The 23,261-nt window shown below is 35.5% G+C and overlaps 1 protein-coding gene across 1 annotated transcript in view; it reads left to right on the top strand.

The window, feature by feature from the left end:
* Positions 1–19,453: 19,453 nt before the first annotated feature.
* TRDN (triadin) overlaps positions 19,454–23,261 on the top strand; it is a 297,181-nt gene continuing 293,373 nt past the window's right edge. The window contains 2 exon segments of the mRNA XM_044238841.1: positions 19,454–19,544; positions 19,720–19,929. Of these exon segments, the coding sequence (XP_044094776.1) occupies positions 19,454–19,544; positions 19,720–19,929 (301 nt within the window).

Below are 23,261 nucleotides of genomic sequence, written 5' to 3' on the forward strand. Positions count from 1 at the left end.
ACAATCTGGATCTCATCCTGGCACCAGTATTTTCCAGTACATATCATGTAATCTTTCTGAGGATCAGTTTTCTTCTCTAACGTGAGAATGGGTTTTGCTGCCCAGCCTCCTTCATGAAGATCAGTTGATATGATTTATGAAATGTGGCATCACAGATTGTGAGGTGATACACAAATGTATAGTGTTGTTAGCTCAACAAGGAGACAAACAAAAACTTCTGAACTGGTTATTTGTTACCTGTCAACCAGCAAGTCCCCAGTCAGGATAGATCAAGACTGGGAATGTTTTAGGTTGTACCCTGCAGAAAGGTGTCTGAAAGCAAGAAAGGGTTCAAATCTAGCATATTCTCTAGTCAACAGGGTTTCATGTCTGGTATAGTAGTTGTGACTCCTTAGAAGGAGGAATACCATCTAATAATAAGCACAAATGAGGCATGTGGAGTAGCTGGGGTCTTCCCCAAGACCACCATTCTTTGATTCTCTTGTTGATTTAATGTTGAAGAAATGTAGTCTTTGCCATGATGAAATCTGCTTTTCAAGATACAGATAGGGCTGCGAATTTATTCTTAAGTCCTTGTGGCTAGACATGCAGCAAGGGTGAATGAAAGGTGTCAGTGATGGCTGGGTTTCTTTAGCCCGTTTCAAGGTAAAGCATTATATTGTTCATAAAGAACTGATGAACTTTTGGCCCTTAGATGTGAGAATCACCAATGGCAACACATTTTGTTACTTATAAATTCTGTCTCCATTGTATATCCAGGAGAATATAAAACCTTAGTACTAAGATCTTTATTAGAAATCTATATACAAATATTTAATATGGATCATTTCCCATTTGATGATGCTATACGTCAAACAACCCTTCTTGGCCAGCTTTCATACTAACACAGATAAACTATCAAGAATGGTTGCTGAGGAAGTGAAGAAAAGATGAGAAATCAGATGGATGCAGCAAACCTTTTAAAAAAAGTTTTTTCATATTTGTAACTTTTCACTTGTGTTCAGTTATTTAACTGATACGTACAATATAAATAATAAATTCTTTTAGTCTTTTAAAGACTTACAAAGGCGTATAAAAAGAGCCACAAATGCATTTAATGCTATTCAATAGATACAGCGGTGCTGAATTAAGGCGGAATCGTGCTTTTCAGAGCTCAAATTTAGAGAGCTAAGAAAGGGACAATGCAGTTATTGTGCTTATGAACACCTCCCAGAGATACTTAAAATGACCTGTGACTATGACTATGACAGCAGTTGCTCCTCTTCCTCAGCCTCCTTCCTTCAGCATTTATAACCAGAGTTGTTGGATGGTTCTTGACACAAAACTGAATATATTTTCCATCCCTATGTGGCTGTCCTTGGACAGGTTTTAGGACTCTGAAAAGCTAAGAACAGCTACTACTGCCCCTAACCCCCCCAAACTTTGTTTCCACTTCTCCTTCGTTTTCCCGTAGCAAAGCCCCCCTGTCTTTCTCCTGAGCCCTCAGTCTCAGGATTCTTAACCAGTGGACTCAGTTGTTGACTCACTCTGCCCGTTGTCTGTTCCTGTCTGATCCTATGCCCTTCCCCTTCACAAACCCAACCCAGGTGTCATTCCCAGAAGAGCACAACACTGTTCTTGTCTCCCTTCTCTTACAGAGCTAAAGACAGTGGCTGAGATTCAGTGATGTTCCCTTGTAGACTCTCTGGGGGACTGGGGGAAAGAAATGCACCATTTCTTCACATGTTAACAAGGCTTCACACACTGTGATAATCTGGTGATAAAGGGGCACATGCAAAATGTGCCTTTGGAACAACTGCCTGGGATTGATAACACAAAGGGCACAGAAGGGCTCATTCTCTAACGCAGCACCCATGTTTGGAGGATCTAGTACATAAAAAACAGCAGGAGGCATTTATATTCGGGTCACCACACCAATTCAGTAACATTTATCTAGAGCCAACCATTGCGCTGAGCACCAGATGTATACAACTGAATATAAGAAGCTTCAAGGAGCTTACATTCCAGTGGGAGACTTGGGAAAATAAACGTGTAATTGCAATATAATATGTTAGGTCTAAGGTAAATATACAAAAAGGGTGGTCTAGAAGCATCCAGGAGGGACAATTCACTCACCCTGGAGGTTTATATCTAAGGCTGCCTGAAAGAGCTGGGGCTTAAGCTGGCTGGGACTTGTTCCCATCCCTTAGGTAGATAATATACAAACACATAAAAAAGCATGGGAATGTCTATGGTTTTATTTGTGTAACAATTCAGCTGCAAAATATTAAAAAGGTTTTGATGGGCATATTGAGACCATAACCAACCTTCATAACATTCTGTAATTAAAATGCGGAAATGTATTTGTGCTCCAAATAACTACCTTATGAAAAATCCTTTGGGCCCTAATGCCTGTTTAGAATAAAGAATAGCACCAAACTGCAGAAAAGATGAACAAAAATGGCAATGCTCTGCTTTTTTGTAATTGGCGGCTAATATATTAAAAACACTATGACGTTTTCATATGAATGAAAATGCATGATTTTACCCATTATGGGTTCTGATCATTGGTTGGAGAAATACATTTCTGAATTGTTTACATTTCTTGGGCTTTATTGTAATGGTAGTTATGAGTGAGTAGAACATCAGTCGTATGCTTTGCAATGTAAAGTCTCTTCAAAGAAATGAACCTCTGAGTCTCTGGGGCTTACATTCTCAATAATATAACCTCAATTATCATATACATGAAAAAGAAGTTTAATCTCAGGACTTCAGAAACCCATATATAGGCAAAAAGAATGAATAGATGGAGCTGAAGTAATTTACCCCCTAAGAGAGATACTTAAAAAGGCCATATTTTTAGGGCATTTGAGTGGTGTAGTCTGATAAGCAGTGGACTCTTGGTTTTGGCTCAGGTCATATTCTTAGGGTCATGATCTCAGTGTTGTGAGATCAAGCCTCACTCCATTCAGCATAGAGTCTGCTTGAGATTCTTTCTCCTTCTCCCTCTGACCCTTCTTCTCCTGCTCTCTAAAATAAATAAATAAATCCTTTAAAAGGGCCATATTTCGTGGGGGGTAGGAAAAGAATAAATGAAACAAGATGGGACTAGGAGGAAGACAAACCATAAGAGACTCTTTTTTTAAAAAATTTTTAATTTTTCTTTAAGATTTTATTTATTTAGTTGACAGACAGAGATCACAAGTAGGCAGAGAAGCAGGCAGAGAGAGAGGAGGAAACGGGCTCCCTGCTGAGCAGAGAACCCGACACGGGGCTCGATCCCAGAACCCTGAGATCATGACCTGAGCCGACGGCAGAGGCTTAACCCACTGAGCCACCCAGGCACCCCACCATAAGAGACTCTTAATCTCATAAAACAAACTGAGGGTTGCCGGGGGCCAGAGTGTCGGGCAAGGGTGGTGGGGTTATGGACATTGAGGAGGGTATGTGCTATGGTGAGTGCTGTGAAGTGTGTAAACCTGGTGATTCACAAACCTGTACCCCTGGGGCTAATAATACATTACATATTAATAAAAAAATAAAAAAAATTTAAAAAAGGACCATATTTATTTGGAAGAATATTTATCACTATTATCAATAATAAGTTAGGGAAAGTTAACAAGAGAGGGAACAGAATGATTAGTCACGGTACCTAACGTGCTGAATGCTTTGTTCCTCGTGATAACCCAATGAGGTCATTTTAATGATCTCAGTTTTAAAGGTAAACCAGTAGCTAGAAAAGAGCAAAGGCAGTAATTCAAACCCAACCCTGTCCCATCTTAACCTTACTTTTTTTAAAATTCTTTTTTTTAAGGATTTTATTTATTTATTTCACAAAGAGAGAGACACGAGAGGGGGAACACAAGCAGGGGAGTGGGAGAGGAAGAAGCCGGCTTCCCGTAGAGCAGGGAGCCTGATATGGGCTCAATCCCAGGACCCTGGGTTCATGACCTGAGCTGAAGGCAGACATTTAACCAACTGAGCCACCCAGGCAGCCATTACCCTTACTTTTACATCACTGCACCTTATACCTCCTCTATGCCTGATTAACATGTAATAAATGCTAGCTTAAATTATTTTTTCCCAATTTTAAAACATTGAATATCTATTTTTAAGTTCCTAGTTTTGTCAGTTACTCTCCTAAATTCAAAGAGTAGGAACTGGCAAGCTTTTTCTGTATAGGGCCAGATAATAAATATTTTAGATTTGGAGGGCCATATGATCTCAACGGCAACTGCTCAACTCTGCTACTATAGCAGAAAAACATAGAAAATAGACCAAAGACAATACGTAAACAAATGGGTGTGATTGTGTTTCAATAAAATGTGGAGTCCTGAAGGAGTAAGGGGCAAGGTGGACAATCAGGTGACGTTTTTTCCAGACCTAGGCTGCAGAGTGCTCACATTCACAGAAGAATGTGTGCCAGGAATCAGAGACATTTTGAGTTTGCTGAAGTGTATAATTGGAAGGGATGAGTGATCAGAGATTACAGGGGCTCAGAAGTAGAGATGGCAGTTATACAGATTGCTGGTTTTGTGTCACATGTGTAAAAGCATGTCTAGTGCGCTTAGGACTTTGCTATAGATCACATTCCCTTAATGGCCCTTTCTGAGTACTATGCTTTTCTTTGAAGAATTTCACATGCTTTCACTGTCAGCTGGTTTTGGTCACTGCAGGAAGGGAGGGACCAAGCCCTGATTTACATTTGCAGAGACTGACTGGCTTGCAGACAGGTGAAGTGACATGCTCAGGGGAGGTGTGGTGGTGGGGGGGGTCCACTAGCCAGCCCTCCCCCAGCTCCCAGTTTAATTGTTGCATCCCTAACCTTTTGCTACTGACCTGTGGTATATTCTTAATGTCTTTTAAAGATAAACAGATGAAGTTTTTCCTGATTACTTGCTCCTTTCAGAAGAACCAAAGCCATCTTTAAAAGAAGATAAAAAGAATACTTGAATGCTTTTTAATTTCTCATTTAGATTTGCAAATCTATTTATGGAAAAGTCCACTTAGCAGCTATTCAGTCTTTCATCAGGATCCATTGCAGGGCAAATTGATTTTGTCCCATTCACTAATAGCTTGCTTTAGGTCACAGAATCTGAGGAGGTTGGGACTACAGAAAGTGCCATATGAAAAATAATAAAACATTGTGTCGAAGGAAGCACTAGTAGAATAATGAATTTTTAAAAAGACTTTTATTCATAAGATCTCTGAAAAGTACAAATGAACAATGGAATAAATTAATAAGTGATTTCATTAAAATGTTCTGCTTTACATAATTAAGACTTAGATTTTATAGATTACACTCGGTTTCAATTTCATGAGGAACAATTTGCAGGAAACCAGGAAATGTTTCTATTTTGCTATCAATGCTTTTCCTTCATTCTATGGACTCTATGGGTTCAAATGTTATTTTATGGATAAAGAAATGTGGTTCTCACAGACAAGATAACAACAGTGTTTCCATATTATGTAGGCATATCCTGGGCTGGAACCATATTCTAGCCTTATTTTGCTTGTTTATGTTTGTTTTTTGTTTCAATTTTTTTGGACTTTTTGCCAGAGAATGAAATCTGATGATTTGGCTACTGGGAATTCTTCAGAATTGAATGATAAATTTAAAAACTTGCTTTTTTAATACTAAAGATATATCTAAACAATACTGAAAAATGTTTCCAAATCAGTTTTTTGACATTTCACATTATGACTTCTAAGTTGCTTATTAACCCAAAAAAGTTTCAGTGTTATAAATGTGTGAGGGCAGTAGATCTTGTTGAGTAAATTTTCTTAGGATCATTCAACAAATATTATAGCTAAGATTTAATTCTGTTTAATTACATTCACGCATTAGGCATTTCTAATTATTAGAGCAATTTTTTTTTCCATTTCTAAGGTAAATAAGGGGAGCATGTATTTTCTGGAGAAAGGTTAAAAGAATCTAATATTTCAATTTAGTGAAAAAATGAATAATTTGGAAAAGTAGCTGTGTTAAATATCTGACCTAATTACAGTTGCTTTGGGTTTTGGTATTCTATCATTTCATCAAAATATGTTGATGGCATTTGCCTAACTTGCAGTGTTTTTATATGCGTGTGAATTTATGTGCACATATATATTTTAAAATACAGGTATTTATACATACATGTATTTTTAAAGTGTAACATTCTATAACAGAAGGAAAATAATGGAGCATTATTACCAAGACCATCACTTGAATAATTTCAGTTTCAAGTTACCTGTAGAATTCGAGAAAAAAAATTACAAGTTTTCTTGGCAATTTGATTAAGGCTTCATTTTACATGTCATTAATGGCAAGGCCTTAGAATAGATTTAAGTTAATCTTTCACAGGATACTTTTGGTGAAAATAGAGTGAAGAGACTATGTAGAACTTGCCATGTGTTGAATCGTGCACCTCTCCCCATCATTCGTAAATTGAAGACCTAACTCACCAATGCCTCAGAATATGATCTTATTTGGAGATAGGATCTTTACAGAGGTACTCGAGCTAAAATTAGGTCAAAGTATGGGCTTCAAGCCAATCTGATTGGTGTCCATACAGAAAGGGGAAAATTTTGAGATAGACATGCGTACAGCAAGAACATCATATGAACATGAAGCCAGCCATTTACAAGCCCAGAGTAAGGTTCAGGAGGACTTTTCCCTCTGCATTCTCAAAAGCAACAACACCTTGATGCTGGATTTTTGGCTTCTGGAACCATGAGGCAAAAATTTCTGTTGTTTAAGTCACCCAATTTTGGTCCTCTGTTATGACAGCTCTGGCAAACTGATAGAGTGATTGACTTCTTGCCAAATGACAAATCAACCTTTTCCCACATTAAGTTTTGACAAATCTCACTTATATGATCTCCCTTGCTTATTAACCAAATGCTCTTTATGAGTCACTGTAGTTTCTGAAATCACTGCTTTTCCTAGGAAATTATATATATATATATATATATATATATATATATACACACACACACAATTAGATATATATAGATAAAATATATACATGATTTTATATAGATAAAATATATACATAATTTTATATATATTTCCAGAAATCTGGCTTGTGTGACAATTTTTAGTTTCTCTGGAAAAGAGATGCTATAGAAGCCTAAAGCAATATAATTATGATCAGTCCTGGGACTAGAATATTAGCCATTATAATTTTCTCCTGAAAACTGTCTTAGCCAAATTTTTTAACGATCTGATTCTTTTTACCATCTGTAGAGTCTTTTATAGGTGCACATTTAATCAGAAGTAAGGTGTGGAAAAGAATTAATGCTATTTTTGAAGAACTTCCTCTAATGCTAAACCAAAGGTTTAATATTCAAATTTGAATATTTAATGCACTTTCCTTTTGTTATAAAATTAAAAAGGAAAAGTGATTTTTTAATTAAAAAAATTAAAAGTTTCCTGAACTGTTTTCCATGCCTTTTCTCCTCTTCTAAGGTAGAGAGACATTGGATTTCAAACATCTTGTAAAGCACAGCTCTAGAGCATTGTTGCTCAAGGGAAGGCTGCTTAGTAGTTTCCAAAAGACCATGCTATTGGGCAACCACAATTTTATAAAGCTTATTTTATGGAATCTGCTATGGCTTTGTGATACTAATGCAGCTGTAATGCTTGAATAAGCTTAGTCAAATAAGCTGATAAAAATGCTCACTCCATAGAAATAACTGCCCTGAATGATCTAAATGTTAGAAATACTGGTCTTTTAATAGTAAATTCCTCTTCAGATAAGCTATTTGAAATGAAGGGCTAGGGGATTTCACCATTCTCTGTCATACCGATTGTCCCAACACCTGGAATCTGGAATCTACCCTGGCCTGACTGAGGAAAGTGGTTCCTCTCTCCCAGCCCCCAGCACTAATACCAACGTTGAGTTCACCTCACAGTGAATACCAATCAGGTTCTTAGGGAACAGGGTCTTAAGTTTCTATTTATTTCTTACTCTTGAGGTGCCAAGGATATAATTTTATCTCTAGAATACTCGATTAAATGACTGCTCTTCTGCCTAGTAAAACTGAAACTGAAATGTTGAGGGTGTGAAGGAGATAGAAAAAATTTTCAGAAAAAAATTCAGGAGATTAAAAAAAAATCATCATTTTGTTTTTATCTTTGCTTTTTCAAGTTGTTTTGTTTCAAAACTGTAATTGGCCAGAGATAAAGCCTTTTTTATGAGTTGCCAATGAGAGACATCTTCCAGACATAAAATTTAAGATCAATATTTGGTCTATTTGGACAAACAATTCAGAAGATTAAATATTAGGGACTAAGCAACACGAATTCTTTGAAAACTCTGGTAATGAGTAGACTTCAGAAAACTGGTTCTCTTTAACTCCCCTGTTTCAGTTTCCTTTCATATCAAAGAGGATGAGAATACTTGCTCCATTCTATAGATGTGTGCAGCTTTATCAGCTGTTTCTAAAACTCCATGGACTCCTTAGAAGAAAGATTTGTATAAAGTATTATTTGTGTTTACCTAATTGCTTGCATTTTTAAAATATGAGCATGGATACCTTAATGTTCTTTTCAGACATGCATAAAGGAGCTTCAAGCTCATTTAGAAGTCCTTTGAAAGGCACAGGAAGCTGCTTTTTTCCTATAGATTAAATGATTTTAAACAACACAGCAAATCTTATCTCTCTTTAGATTTTTTGCCTGCATTTTCTTCATGGGGTTTGTGGACTCAATCCAGAAAGATGAAGGGTCTGGCTATACTATTCTGATCTGTTCTAAACTTTTCAAATAGCTTAGTGATGATGTGGGACCACGTTAAACAAAATATAATCATATCCTCTTACAATGGTGCTCATTCTAAGTATGTCCTTTCTCACCAAAATTATTAACTATTTTGATTCTTTGACAATTTAAAAACTTCTATTGATCTGTTTTCAGCCAAATTATGGCAATAGCATTAAATCTGGAGTAACTATAGAAAGTGTCAGTTTATATTACTCATAATTAAAGTTGTAAAAAAATAAGGATACTTCCTTGTAACTTTTATTTCAAAAGCCCTTGGGGTACTCAATAAAATTAGTGGGTATATATTCTATTATTGGTTATATTAATATTAAATTGGCTATATGAATGGATATATACTCTAAAATACCCTTATTCATTTACATGTACATATAACAAAGATGAAATTATTAAATTATTACTGCTTTTCCAACAAATGGATGGAAATTTCCTCATAAATAGAAAACATAGGTTCAGTTTTATTTATATTTAAATATATCAGAAAACAAGCCAAGTTGATTCATGAAACGATTACCTAAAAACTCACTTCTTGACTTTTTTTTTTTCCCTTGGGGTGAATTTATTTGGAAATGCAGTACACAAATAGAATAAACAGTATTCATTATTATAGAGGGCACAGCTTGCATGGAGCACTGGGTGTGGTGAAAAAATAATGAATACTTCTTGACCTTTTGGCTAAGATCAAGTGTAGTACCTAAAAACTCACCCAGAGAAGTAAACTTGAAAGAAATTTAGATCTTAGTTCTTGTATTCTCTTAAATTTCCTGAACGTAGCTGATGAGAATGCGAGAAACCCCTTATTTTATGAGTATAGTTTTAAGAAGCTTTACATGAAATCCTTATCATTATTATTGAATACATTTATGTAAAAAGAGTATGAATACCTGTGCGCCTTTTGGGGTTGGAGCAGGGTGGGGGCTGGGGGAGGGAGGGGAGACTGTCACACTTTTTTAATGAAAATAAAGTAGAAGCTATTGTGACACTGCAATGGTGGGATTATGACTCCATGTTGGGTAAAAGCAGCAGGAGACGATTAATTCTTAAGGAATCGTTGATTTCCATGAAAATGTCTTTAAGAGAAAGGAAGTAAAAAACACACATTAGAATCAACAAATCATGAAAAGCTAATGATTTTGAAGCACTGAGTTTAGTATTCTTTTTTTCTGAATTGAAATAGCATGCCATTACTCCAGTCTTTTCTATCTCAGTGAGTTCATGATTCACTGGCAATGGGGCAATTTAGTAGGAGGAACGCTGGGGCTAGGTAGAGTGTTTCAATTATGCATATTTGGCCCAGGAAGAAAATGAATCAACCCAAACATAAAATGCTAGAAAATTAATTTCTCCAAGGAACCTGAATATAGTTTATGGATCATATGTCTGTCCTGTTCAGATCATATTCACTAGGAACCAGAGTCTAACTTCTGTTTACCTAAAACCAAATTCACAAAATATGGGAGGCTTTCTGTAGATTCTGTCCCCAGACTTCAAACTTAAAAAATTAGACAGACCCTAAGATGGCTTCTCTTCTTGCATGAGACCTCCTGCATGCATGAGCTGAGGATGGATTATTTTTCTAAAATAAATCTGATGGAACCTGTCAAAGTCATTGTTATTTTAAAAGTCATTGTTACTTTTTAAAAGTGATCTCATGGGTCTTGCTGATTACTTTCAATCCCTAAATTACCTAACAATATGTAGTACCATTTGACATTTTGATCTGGGCCACTTGGGCAGGTACTGGTAGTAAGGGACCTTGGCCATGATTTCCATTATTTTAACATGAAAGATAGAGCCCTATTAAAATAGCTATGTTTATTAAGCTTAAAATATATTAATACTTATTTGAGCAATTTTTAAAAAGATTTTATTTATTTATTTGTTTGTCAGACAGAGAGAGACAGAGAGAGAGAGCACAAATAGGGGGAATGGCAGTCAGAGGGAGAAGCAGACTCCCCACTGAGCAAGGAGCCTGATAGGGTACTTGATCCCAGAACCGCTGGATCATGACCTGAACAGAAGGCAGACGCTTACCAGACTAACCCAGGCATCCCAATTTGAGCGTTGGACTGAATTGTATCACTCTCAAATTTACACATTGAAGCTCTAACCCCAGCATGATAGTATTTGGAGACAGGGCCTTTGGGAGGAAATTAGGTTCAGATGAGGTCAAGAGGGGGAAGCCCTAATGATGGGTTTAGTTCCGTTATGACAGGAGATGGTAGAGAGCTAGCTTGTTCTCTTTCTGCTATGAGAGGACACAGTTCTCTTCCTTCCAAGTCAGCAAGAGAGTCCTCACCAAATTCTAATTATGCTGGTATTATCTTCCGCAATTTCTTGCCTCCAAACTGAGGGAAAAAAAAAATTCTCTTAAGACATCCAGTCTGTGGTATTTTGTTGTGGGAGGCCCCACTGACTAAGATGATGCATCAACATGCATTTGTAAGTTGGCCATCAGCACTTTTATTCATCTGTACTATTTCCAGTGCCTGATCTGGTTGTAGAAACCTCTCCCAGATGTTGCACTTTTGGAGACGATAACCGTATTAACATTGCAGATGCTAGTTCTAATTGCCTCATTAGAAATAAAAATGTGTCTGCTTAATTATTGATATTATTTAGTAAATATATATATTTTTTTCAGTCAAAGAAATGCACATCTTTATCTCTATCCCACTAGTCTTTCCTTCTCTGTTGGAACCTGAATTATTTTTACCAGCTAGGTTTCCCACTTATTAGATGTACACATATGCTTTTACTTCTTTCAGTAACATATCTCTTATTTGAACATTTTCATCTATCATGAAAATATATTTTGTTCTTTATTTAATTTATTACTCTGGTAAGAAGTTAATATGTACTGCATAGCCTTACATATGCAGAAATATTGTGGTTATTTAATAAGATACTTTTAAAAAACCGATTCCCTTCAGCAAAACTTAAGTTTTTCACATTTATTTTTTATTTGAACCTCACTGTGTAAAAAGTGCTGAAGCACTACATCCTACTTAAAGATAGATGACTTACTCTCATCTTAGAGCCTTGTTGAACAACAAAAAAGAAAAATACCAAAGTCAGGATAATTTTATGTCATTGTATTTATCAGAAACTTACATAATCACAGGTAAAAACAATAGTGTTTATTTCAAAAGTACACAGAAATATCACTAGGGAGTTGAAATTCTTAAAAAAGAAGTTGGATTTTAAGAGTGGAGTTATTTGGGTTCTCTTAAATAGAAAGAAACGAATTCCCCAGAGATCCTTGGCCACCGTGGATTGGTAAAACACAATGCATTTTACCTGTAATATGTTGGGATTTTAACACATTTTGCTTCAAGAAATGAATTCTAATTATGTACTCATTATTGTTCTTCATCTCTGATTTCAGTTTACTATTTGTAGAAAAAGTAGTAAATGCTAAGTTGAAAATGACAAGTTGAAAAGGCAGGGGAAAATTGAGCTAATACAGGAAAACATATATACTTTAATTTGCAGTAAGGACTACTGAACTGGAAAGTGGTACTTCAGTAAGGACTACTGAACTGGTAGACAGTGAGGGTCTACCACCTAGGAAGATAAATCCTACCTCTCACTCACCCAAACACAAGTGAGCTCTTCTTAAAGCACCTCAATATCTGAATTTGCCCTTGAAAACACCAAAAGATCATTTTATTTAGGACCATGACAAAGAAGCCACTTGAGAATTAAGAGCTTTTTTTTTTTTCAAAAATGAAAATAATTTTAAAGAACTTGATATTTAGATTGTTCTGACTGATCACACCTCATAACACAAATACTGAAAGAAAAGAATTATTTACATCCATGGCAAGAGCCAGAGCATCACTCAGAACTTGTGATGGCTAGTAATACAAACATAAGCAAATTATTTCATATATTCCCATAAAATTGGAAAGCCCAGACCTTTATCTGACTCTAAACACAGCTGGCTCTGTGAACCTACACAGTGGAACCTGGATCCTGCCTCTTTCCATCTTGCAACTGACTCTCCAACTATTGGGATAAAGGACAACTTGTAGACCCCACCAGCTTGCCAACCACAGCAGAAATAGAATGTCATTCAAGAGCTCGAGAAAAAAATGTGGAGGAGTCTGATTACCCAAGAGCGTGTTCTGATTGGTCAGGCTTGTTTTAAAGAACCAATCCTATGGCTGGGAGTTAGATGAGGGTTCACTGTCTAGTTCCACTACTACAAAAAGAAATTCTGCTGGAAGAGTATGGGGAGTGGGTCGGTAGGAAAAATTGCCAGTTAATGTAAAAAAGTAAGTTTATATTGGCTACCTCTGCAGGTGGATTAGGCTGCTAAATTATCCTCTGAAATATCAACGATGATATCTCAAAAATCTTAGAGAAAAGGTGGCAGTTTAAGCCTTTCATTGAAATTGACAGGAGATCTCTTTCTGGTGTGAGACAAAGCTATTTTTACTTTAAAAGACAGTGAATAATTTTTTTTTAAGTGCCTAGAATTTGAAGGCTTCTAAAAATTACTCTAGGGGTATTTATTATGGTTTATCAACCTCATATATACATAAATATATAAAGCATATATATATAAATATGTAAAGCATATATATATTATATATATATTAACTAGAGCATCTAGGATTATTTTGACAAAGGCCATTTTTGTGAATTGTCATGGTTTATCTTGCCTCTCAAAATCTATTTTCATTCAATTTATATATACTTCTAGAAAAACACAATTTAATTGTCACAGATGTCTATGTGATACATAGACATTCTGCAGACACCAGGATTGATAAAAGATGGATTTTTCATTTTTCAACTTTATTTGCCAAAAGATATTTTTAGCGAAGTTTCTCGAAAATGTTTACTTACATGTGTTTTTCTAGAACATCCAAATATAGTAAAGGTCATTCTTGTAATTGGGAATTACATTCTTAATATAATTTTGGAGTAATACATATTTTTACATTGCCATTGTTAGTATATACTCCTTCTCTCTACTTTGTTCTCAGATTTTCGAAGGACAAATACAGCATTGGAGTACTCCATAAACCACATCACATAGGAAAATGCAAAATTCATAATTAATGCTTTTATGTAATGAGAATGTAATATTTTATTTATACCATTCTAGAATATAGGGGCTTTCCTGAGCATCCTGGAAGAGATTGTATTGTTAGTGTCCCCTAGGAATAATAATAGGCAAGTGTATTTGGCAGTTTGATCTAATTAATAAGGCATGATGAGGTTAAGTGACTTCTTTTAGGAGGCTTGTGATTTAGCCTTCAGTGCCTAACCTGACTGTGAATCTGAGCGCTTGGAATCACTACATAAGCAGCCCCTAGTTTTATGTTATGGGGCAGAGTCCCCACTTCTTTTGCAGCTGATTCTAGCTCTCTGTATTTCATACAAAACAATGTGTATGAAATCAGAAGGAATGGAATTAAAAAGTAGGCATGGAAAATACTGCCACATATCCTAGATGCTCTGAGATGTCTACTTCTCAGGAGCATTGCCCATGTCGAATTTCTCAATAATATTTACCTCTCATTTTTTCCCACCCTATCAATAACCAGCTCTTGTAATCTTCAAAGTACTTCTCAAACATTAAATAATCTCAGATTACACACTGTTATTCACATATTTCTTGACCAGCTGTCAGAGAAGGCAATTTATATTTCCCCTCAATTTTATTCCTCTTGGCTTTGTGTGGCTTCTGCGGTAAATTTGAATGGAAAATGAAAAGTACAATTTAGTATGTTTCCATAACAAAGGAAACACATAATTTTCCATAAGAGGTATAACCTTCAGACTACTTCAAATTGCTTATAGTTTTGCCTTCTGAGTTGGATACACAGAATATATTTTCAACATCTTTGAGTCTTGATTAACTTTTAGTGGAAATTTTGAGGATGTGAAGACAAAAACATACAGGAAAAAAATCTAAAAAATCACTTAGTGTTAACATTTTCATCCATTTAAAAAACTGTACCATCTTGGGCACCTGGGTGGCTCAATGGGTTAAGCCTCTGACTTCGGCTCAGGTCATGATCTCAGGGTCCTGGGATCGAGCTCCACATCAGGCTCTCTGCACAGCAGGGAGTCTGCTTCCTCCCTCTCTCTGCCTGCCTCTCTGCCTACTTGTGATCTCTCTCTCTGTTACACAAAGAAATACAAAATCTTAAAAAAAAACAAAAAAAACTGTACCGTATTTGTTTTGTCAGAATTATAAGGTGAAATAAAATTTGGGATTCATAATAATATCAGTTCTTTTAAATATGAAAGTTCTCACTTTAATACTGAACTTACATTGCTTTCTGAATTTATATGGTTTCTCATTTTTCTGATAAAAAAAAGAAAAAAAAGCATAGAAATTCTTGTCCTTTTAGAAATTTTTTAGTTTTTATTTATTTAGTTGTTTTTTTTTTTTTAAGATTTTATTTATTTATTTGACAGACAGAGATCACAAGTAGGCAGAGAGGCAGGCAGAGAGAGAGGAGGAAGCAGGGTCCCTGCTGCGCAGAGAGCCCAATGCGGGGCTTGATCCCAAGACCCTGGGATCATGACCTGAGCCAAAGGCAGCGGTTTAACCCACTGAGCCACCCAGGTGCCCCGAAATTTTTTAGTTTTTAAACATGTGACCAGGAAAAAGGAAGACATGACCAGGATTTGACTAATTTGTATAAAATCCCAATAGATGTGTTCTTTTGGTTTCAAGATACCAAGCAGGTGCGTATGATATTGTCTGCAGAAATACACTCCCACACCCAGTTCACTGAAGTGAATCTGAAGTGCAAAAGCAATTCTTCTGGTGTTCTCCATCTAACAGTAGCGGGAAGTCTTCCAGAGATTTAAAAACTGGAGATTAGCAACATATCAACTTTCAGGTGGCCTCTCCTAAACACTTGTAATTCACTTACTCTCCTGCAAATCATTATTCCAAAGGTTTGATTCACTCGTAGCCCCACTTGGATCTTAAATTGCACTTCGAAGCACTCCTATCCTTCATCCATTTTCAGAACTGCCATTAGAAGTGATGGGAATTTGGCACAAAAATCAATGAAAGGATATGATATGAGATCGTTCTAATTTTTCCTTCTTTGAGATCCATCTCAAGTACAGTCTGTGAAATCTGTTTTTTAAAGGTATTTTTCCATCTTGCTATCATTTCAGCTAAATTGGGTTCATGAACTTGGGATATGTATTCGCATAGATTTTCAGAAAAAAAGGAGATTTGTTGATGCTATTGTTAATTTCTACCTAAAATTATTTCAAAATCTTAATTCATTTTACCACTATTTGCCTTATCAGCTTTTTAATCTCTTAAAAATATGGGGCTAGATTTACTAGTGTTATCTAAAAATGCTTGTACTAGTTATGTCTGGTTATTATTAATACCTACTAATACATACACTTGAATGTATTTGATTTTCTTTTTCCTAATCAGTGATTGGATTTTATGACACTTTTATTAATAGAAGTATATAATTGTTTATTGATAAACATTTAAAAAGTAACACTTTATTAACCAGAGCACTTAATTTTGCATGCAGTATTTTCATTTCTTCCCCCAATAACTACAAATTTTCATATGAACTGGACTCAAACTCTAAACACCCCATATACACAGCTGTTCGAAGATTCAAAATTTGTCTTTCTCTTTTAACAAAACCCTTGACACTGTGAACATTTGTATTGCAAAAAAGTAACTTTATTTGTTACAGATCATCTCTCTTGGTTTGTTGATAGGGCAAGGCAGTCTCCATTAATATGAATAAATTAAAGTATGTGTCCTTCTTATGTATTACAATAAGGAAATTAGTTGATTAAGAAAGTCTTTGAAGGTGTCATAACATCCCATTTTGACCCCCTGAAAATACTTGGGCTAACATACATGTTAAATGGAAACAAATGCCTGCATTTATTGAAGAATTAGTCTTTCAACTTCCACTACTGTTTCTGAGGTTAATGTTGCCCTTCTGGTCTTTCTTTGCCATTTTAGTAATGGTTGTACTGACCACAGAGGTGGCCGTAGGAATAACGATGATAATGATGTTGATAATAATGAAGAGATAGTTTAGCAGCTGTTGTATTTTCATTTATTGAATAACTCAATGTAGCAGGAAATTTTCCAAGCATTTGACATGATTTATTTATCCACCATCATAAACCTGTAAGTCAAGTCTTAACAGCCTCATTCCTCAGATATAGAGGTTTTTCACTCAGAGATGAGGAGCCATAGTGACCTTCTAGCCATGGAGTTAATCCCAGTCTCTCCTGACTGTAAAACCTGTGGCAGACCTGTTTTGCTTTACTATTTCCATGAAAAAACTACACCTAACTGCAAGGAAGAGTTGTGCAAGGTAGAGAAAGAGGTTGAAAGATTGAAAGGAACACTTTAATTCCACTCTGAGACCTTCAAGGAATACAAAGAATTCCCTTCAGTTTGAAAATACTAAAACCTTTCAGCTATTATTTAGCACGTTCTAAAATAACTACAAGTAATCTTTCTGGTTAGGTGAAATTTGTTTTGTGCCAAGTGTCAAAGGAGTATGAAAATTTGAAGTTTGTTTTTTAAATTTGAAATGTAATTTAGAGGTAAAAACTAAAATTAAAAATGAGTAATTGTTGGATTCCTGGGTGGCTCAGTCGGTTAAGCATTAGACTTTTGATTTTGGCTCAGGTCACAATCTCAGGGTTGTGAGATCGAGCCCCATCCAGCTCTGCACTGGGCATGGAATCTGCTTAAGATTCTCTGTCACCCTCTCCCATTGTCCCTGACCCCTCTTCCTCTGCCCCTCTCAAAAAAAGAAAAAAAAAAGACACTTATGTATATTAGAAGATGATTAATAAAAATTTCCTTTTTTGATATGTAATTCTTAAATTATTTTCAATAATGTAGCCAGTATTTAAAATATATGACATATATTGTTAAACTGTTCTTTTGGAAAAAAAATTAGAATTGTTAGAGATATTTTTTCTCTTTAGGATTCAATACATATCTGTATAATTTGGGATTAAAAATACTGTGAGAATCACTTGACTATTTTGGATCGTTTTGAATTGTTCTTAAATGTAACATGATACAGTTGTTTCAGATGATTTCTAAGTTATCCCTAGAGTTAACTTCCTGTGAGCCCAGGATTGTCAATATAATCAGATATGCCTAGTCTCCATTGAGAGGGACTTGCTAATCATACAAAGGCAGCAACTTTGCAGGAATAAAATGAAAGAGCTACAAAAATTTTAAGTGGTTCCACTGTATATAAAAATACCACAAAAATAAAGAGGTAAGCATCTACTCTTGATTTCAGCACAAGTGATCTTAGGGTGGTGAGATCAAGCCCTGTGTCAGGTTCCACACTGAGCATGGAGTCTGCTTAAGTTTCTCTTTCTCTCTTCCTTGAGCCTCCCCGACCCTGGCTCACTCTCTCTCTCTCTCAAATAAATAAAATAAATGTTAAAAAAAAAAAAAGGAGGTAAACAGTTGAGGGATAATGCTGCAACTTAAGATCAGATAAAATTTTACTATCATATGTGTGTGTTTGTGTATATACATACATATCTACACTCTTGCAATGAGTATAAGTATGTCTAAATACATATACATGCATAAACATAGATATTTGTATATTCACATATACATGTATTTAAAAATATACATACTTCTGATCAGGTACATGTATATGTGCGTACAGTTTTTTAAACCATCGAATGGAGGTCGTTTATAGAAAAGCAAACCAAAAATTTCACAAGACAAAATATATAAAGGGAAAACAAGTATACAAAAAGCTCATTTCTAGTAATCAAAGAGTTACAAAAGAAGCAGAATTTTCCTTCTGCATGACTGCAAATAGTTTGAACACTGGTTATACCCAGTATTGTCAAGGATAAGAAAACAGAGATTCCTAGCACGTAAAAATTTCAAAAATATACCAATTGTCAAATACATATATGTACTTTCATAAGATATAAAAGCGATGTTATTTGTCTAAGAAATTCTGTATTTAGGAAATTCCCTAACATAAAAATTATTAATGGTCTGAGGAAAATCTCTGCCATGTCCCAAAGTAGAAAACTTTTTGACTAAATTATGCATAGCCATGAAGTGACATGACATGCAGCCACATAAGTGGTATTTTATGGAACACATATGGCAAGAGAGCTTGTTTATTATATATTGCCTAGTATAAAATATAAAGGAAAGAGTGATGATGACTTCAAAAACAAATAAAACATGTTTATATACCTATCTGTATGTACAGAAGAGTAGGTATAAGTAGAAAAACACCTTAACAGTTGTTTCTGGATCATCAGTTTATTTTGCTATTTCTAAATATTTTTGGAATTTTCTCCCATAAACTTGTAGACCTTGAAAGTAGGAATAAAAATGTTTACTGAATATAGATTTTCCAACGTCTTTCCACAGAAGATCACTTAGATCTTCTGTGCCCCTTCACAAATAAAAAATGAATGGCTTCAATAGAAGGGTTGATTGCACAGTTAAACCAGGATTCCAAAAAGGATTGTATCCATTTGAACTACTTTATCATTGATTTTGTTTCTTCCCCAGAGGAAACATTTTTGATTGCATTCAGAACTGACATATGAACCTAAATAAAGGAACAAGGTGTTAAAAAACAACTTGACCAAAAACCCAGTTGCCTTTTATGGTAGTGGATATAGGGGGTGATAAGGGAGAAGTAAAAATGATTGAAGGTGATGACAAATTTTGTGACTCCCACGGTATTATTTACAGAGATTAGGAGAGGAGGAATGCTAATCACTACTGAATGTGGATTTCGGAGTGGAGGTAAATACTAGGGTAGTGGGCAGGAAGTTTGGCCCTGCCACTAAGGAAGTGTGCTCTACTACAGAAAACGGTACAAACAATTTAAATATACTTATATAATCGGTGTGTTCTTTTGGTCACCAACATTTAACATGAAGTTCTAAATTGTAATTTCTCTTTCTGAATGTTTGATTAGGAAATGCATCTACTACCACAACTGTGATCGACAGCAAAAATGGATCCGTGCCCAAATCCCCTGGAAAAGTGCTGAAGAGGACGGTCACAGAGGACATAGTGACAACATTCAGCTCCCCAGCAGCCTGGCTTCTGGTCATTGCTCTGATAATCACATGGTCAGCTGTTGCTGTTGTTATGTTTGACCTGGTGGATTATAAAAACTTTTCAGGTAAGGTCTGTGAAATGTGGGTTTTAGAAGAAAAGAAACAATGTTCTTCTCTCCCTTCTGTGTTTCTTTTCATCATATCTTCCTGCGAGAAATAAAGCTCCCTGCAAACATGAAGGAATGCCAGTGTCTGGTTTCCTTCTTCCCCATTTCCTTCTATCCTACTTTGAGTGTTATAGTCCGTGATTTCAAATGAAATCTATTTCTGTATTTGTAATGCCAAACACAAGCTGAATGTTACAGTCCCATGAAGATAATGATTAAAAAGTTTGGTGGAGACCTGGTTTGGGAACAGGGACTTTATCAGTTTAAAACCAAACCAAACCAAATAAAAAAACTTTTGGACAAGTGGGAAATTGTATAAAACATTTTTAAGTCCCTCTACCATCTGGCTCCAAGCTTGCTTTCCAGAAATTCTCTTTGCTCCTCCCATCAAAACATCCTATTTTGAGTTCCCGAAAATAAAGAGTGTGAAAAGGATTTTCCCAGAATTACTCATAATGAGATACTACATCTTGAGTGGCCATGTGTTCTTATGGGTTTGGAGTAAAACAGGAAGAATGCCAACGGAGGAAAGACAGATTTTCCTTATGGTATATTCACTCTCTGAGTATACCGTTTATCACTTTGTTCAAGGTATTTGGACACTTCTAACATTGTATTTGTCTATTTCCACACCTGACATGCTCTATTGACTGTGAGTTCCTTGAGGGAAGGACTCAGTCAGAGGTATAATGAATATTAAATAAGTAAATGAATAAATGTATGCTTTTTAACCACAAGCAAAACCATTTCATTAAGCTCTTAATGTGCTCCTACATATTTGCACCATTCACCCCCACCCCCATTTCCCATTTTCTTTCTCCAAAGGGAGTGGAATCAGTAGACCTGAAACTATAAATATAATAAATTGCATTCTGTACAGTCAGGAATCCTCTCTACTTCTTATTATGGTATTATGCTTTTTTAGTAATTATTTATCCAGAACCTAGTATATATGCCAAGCAATGGCTACATTAAAAGAAATATAAGTATTAACATTGTAAATCCATAGAACGGGATCATTTGTGTTTATTGATGTAGCAGTGTGATTGAGATGATTCCTCTTGCAATACCATTAGTAGCTGTGCTAAAGTGAGCATTATCTATCGGGTAGAGATAAGTCTCAGGATGTCAATGAAAGAAAAACACTATCCGGAACTGTGAACCTCTTGTCTAAATAAGTAATACTTTGGGTATACTCTGTAATGGAGGCTTTTAAAAGGATATACAATTGAAATGTACATTATATAAAATTAAGACGTAGAGTTTTAAGTGAAAACTTGGCTGCATGATTCTAGATGATTTTCCCTTGAGCCTTTATTAGTGGTGATATTTTGTCTATTCTTTCTTTTTCTAGAATTTCATTCATTTACATTTTGGAACCAAATACGATTGCAAAATATAGTTCTTTAAGCTTTACAATAGATATATTTGAAGAACTGCTTGTAAAATCTCATATTTATAAAGTTAATAATTTAGTGAGTACACCACAGAAATTACTGTTGCAAGGAATTTGTTCTTAATTATCTTATAAAATGAACATCTACTTGTAATTAGACTTTCAGATCAGATTACTTAAATGTAAAACACACTTAACAATCCATGGTAGACTTTCCTTGGATTACTGTAACTAGGTGTTATTGATAATGCCTATGTTACTGGCATTTCATCTCATGGGGGAAATAGAGCCTCTGTATTATTGCTACTTCGTTTCTTTTTTCAAGGAGTGTTCATTAGGCACATCTTCTGTATATGGCCTCCTCTACCAGTTTCCTATATTTATTAATGACCTAACCATCTATCCATTCCCCACAGAAAGAAACCTGCAAGTCATCTTTTAAATCTGCTGAACACGATCAATCACCATGCTGGATGCCAGCTGACTCTCATATGTCTCATGAATCCCCTCCCTTCTCTGGTTACCGCTGTCTCCGTTATTCCATTTCAGACCTTGATTCTCTGTTGAGGACACTAATTCAATTTCTTCTTGACTCCTTCATCCAGTCTTTCCCCTTTACTCTTGCTCCAAAGGTATTTTCATAAAACATAAATTTTGCCAAGTATTTTCTATTGCCAAAGTACAAATTCCTTGGCATGAAACTCAAGTCTTTGGCTTAGATCTCTCTTTTCATCATGTAATTCAGTGTATGCAACCTGTTTTCCGCCCATCCTTACTATTGCTTCTCCGGGCTTTCTTTCCCTAAGAATACACCCTTCCTCACCTCTGCTCATACCACCCTCTCCCCACTCCACTCTACCAATCAGAAAGTGTGATAAATGAGTTAAAAATGTGAACTCTGATGCTGGATTTCCCTGGTATTAAATCCAGATCTTACAACTTCTTACCTACGTGATATTGGGTAAATCATTTAGCCTCTCTTTGCCTCAGTTTCATCATCTATAAAGTACGGACAATAATACAACCTATGTAATAAAATTATTAAGAGAATTCTAGAAGTGAATATATTTGAAGTGCTTAGAACAGAACCTGCTTTATGACAAGCACTGTAAAAATATTAATATCACTAGTAGAGATTCATTCCTCCATTTTCTTTCTTTCTTTCAAGATTTATTTATTTATTTATTTGACAGACAGAGATCACAAGTGGTCAGAGAGGCAGGCAGAGAGATTGGAAGGGAAACAGGCTCCCTGTCCAGCAGAGAGCCCGATGTGGGGCTTGATTCCAGGACCCTGGGATCATGACCTGAGCTGAAGGCAGAGACTTTAACCCACTAAGCCACCCAGGCGCCCCTCATTCCTCCATTTCCTTAAAGGATGAATTCATCCTTTAAGACTTTAAGACTTACTCCATTTTTTGGTGAAACTTTCTCAGATTTCCTAAGAAAAATTCACTGCACTGTGCTTTCATTCCTTTAGTACCTTATGGGTAGTTCTATTAACAGCAGTTAACACACTGTATTATCAGTATCTCTTTACTTACCTGTTTCACTCAGAAACTTAAATTTATCTGAGGAAGGGACTGGCTTATTTACCTCTGTACATGAGTGTCTGTCATGTAGTAAGTTCTCTGCTAAACTTTTCTTATAGGATACAAATCTTGAAATTTTTATTTTGAAATAATTTTTTTACATTATGAAGAAAAATAAAATTTTTATTTTATGCATTCTTTGACCAACTTTAAAAATTAATAAATGCATTTAATAAAATCAGAATTAAAAATAATGAAATATGTTTATCAGATGAAATGTTACTTGTCATATTTTATAATGGTTATCCATGGTTACATAATAAGTTACTTCAAAAATAAGTGGTTTGGGGCACCTGGGTGGCT

Source organism: Neovison vison, chromosome 1 (assembly GCF_020171115.1).
Source record: "Neovison vison isolate M4711 chromosome 1, ASM_NN_V1, whole genome shotgun sequence".
Classification (NCBI taxonomy): domain Eukaryota; kingdom Metazoa; phylum Chordata; class Mammalia; order Carnivora; family Mustelidae; genus Neogale; species Neogale vison.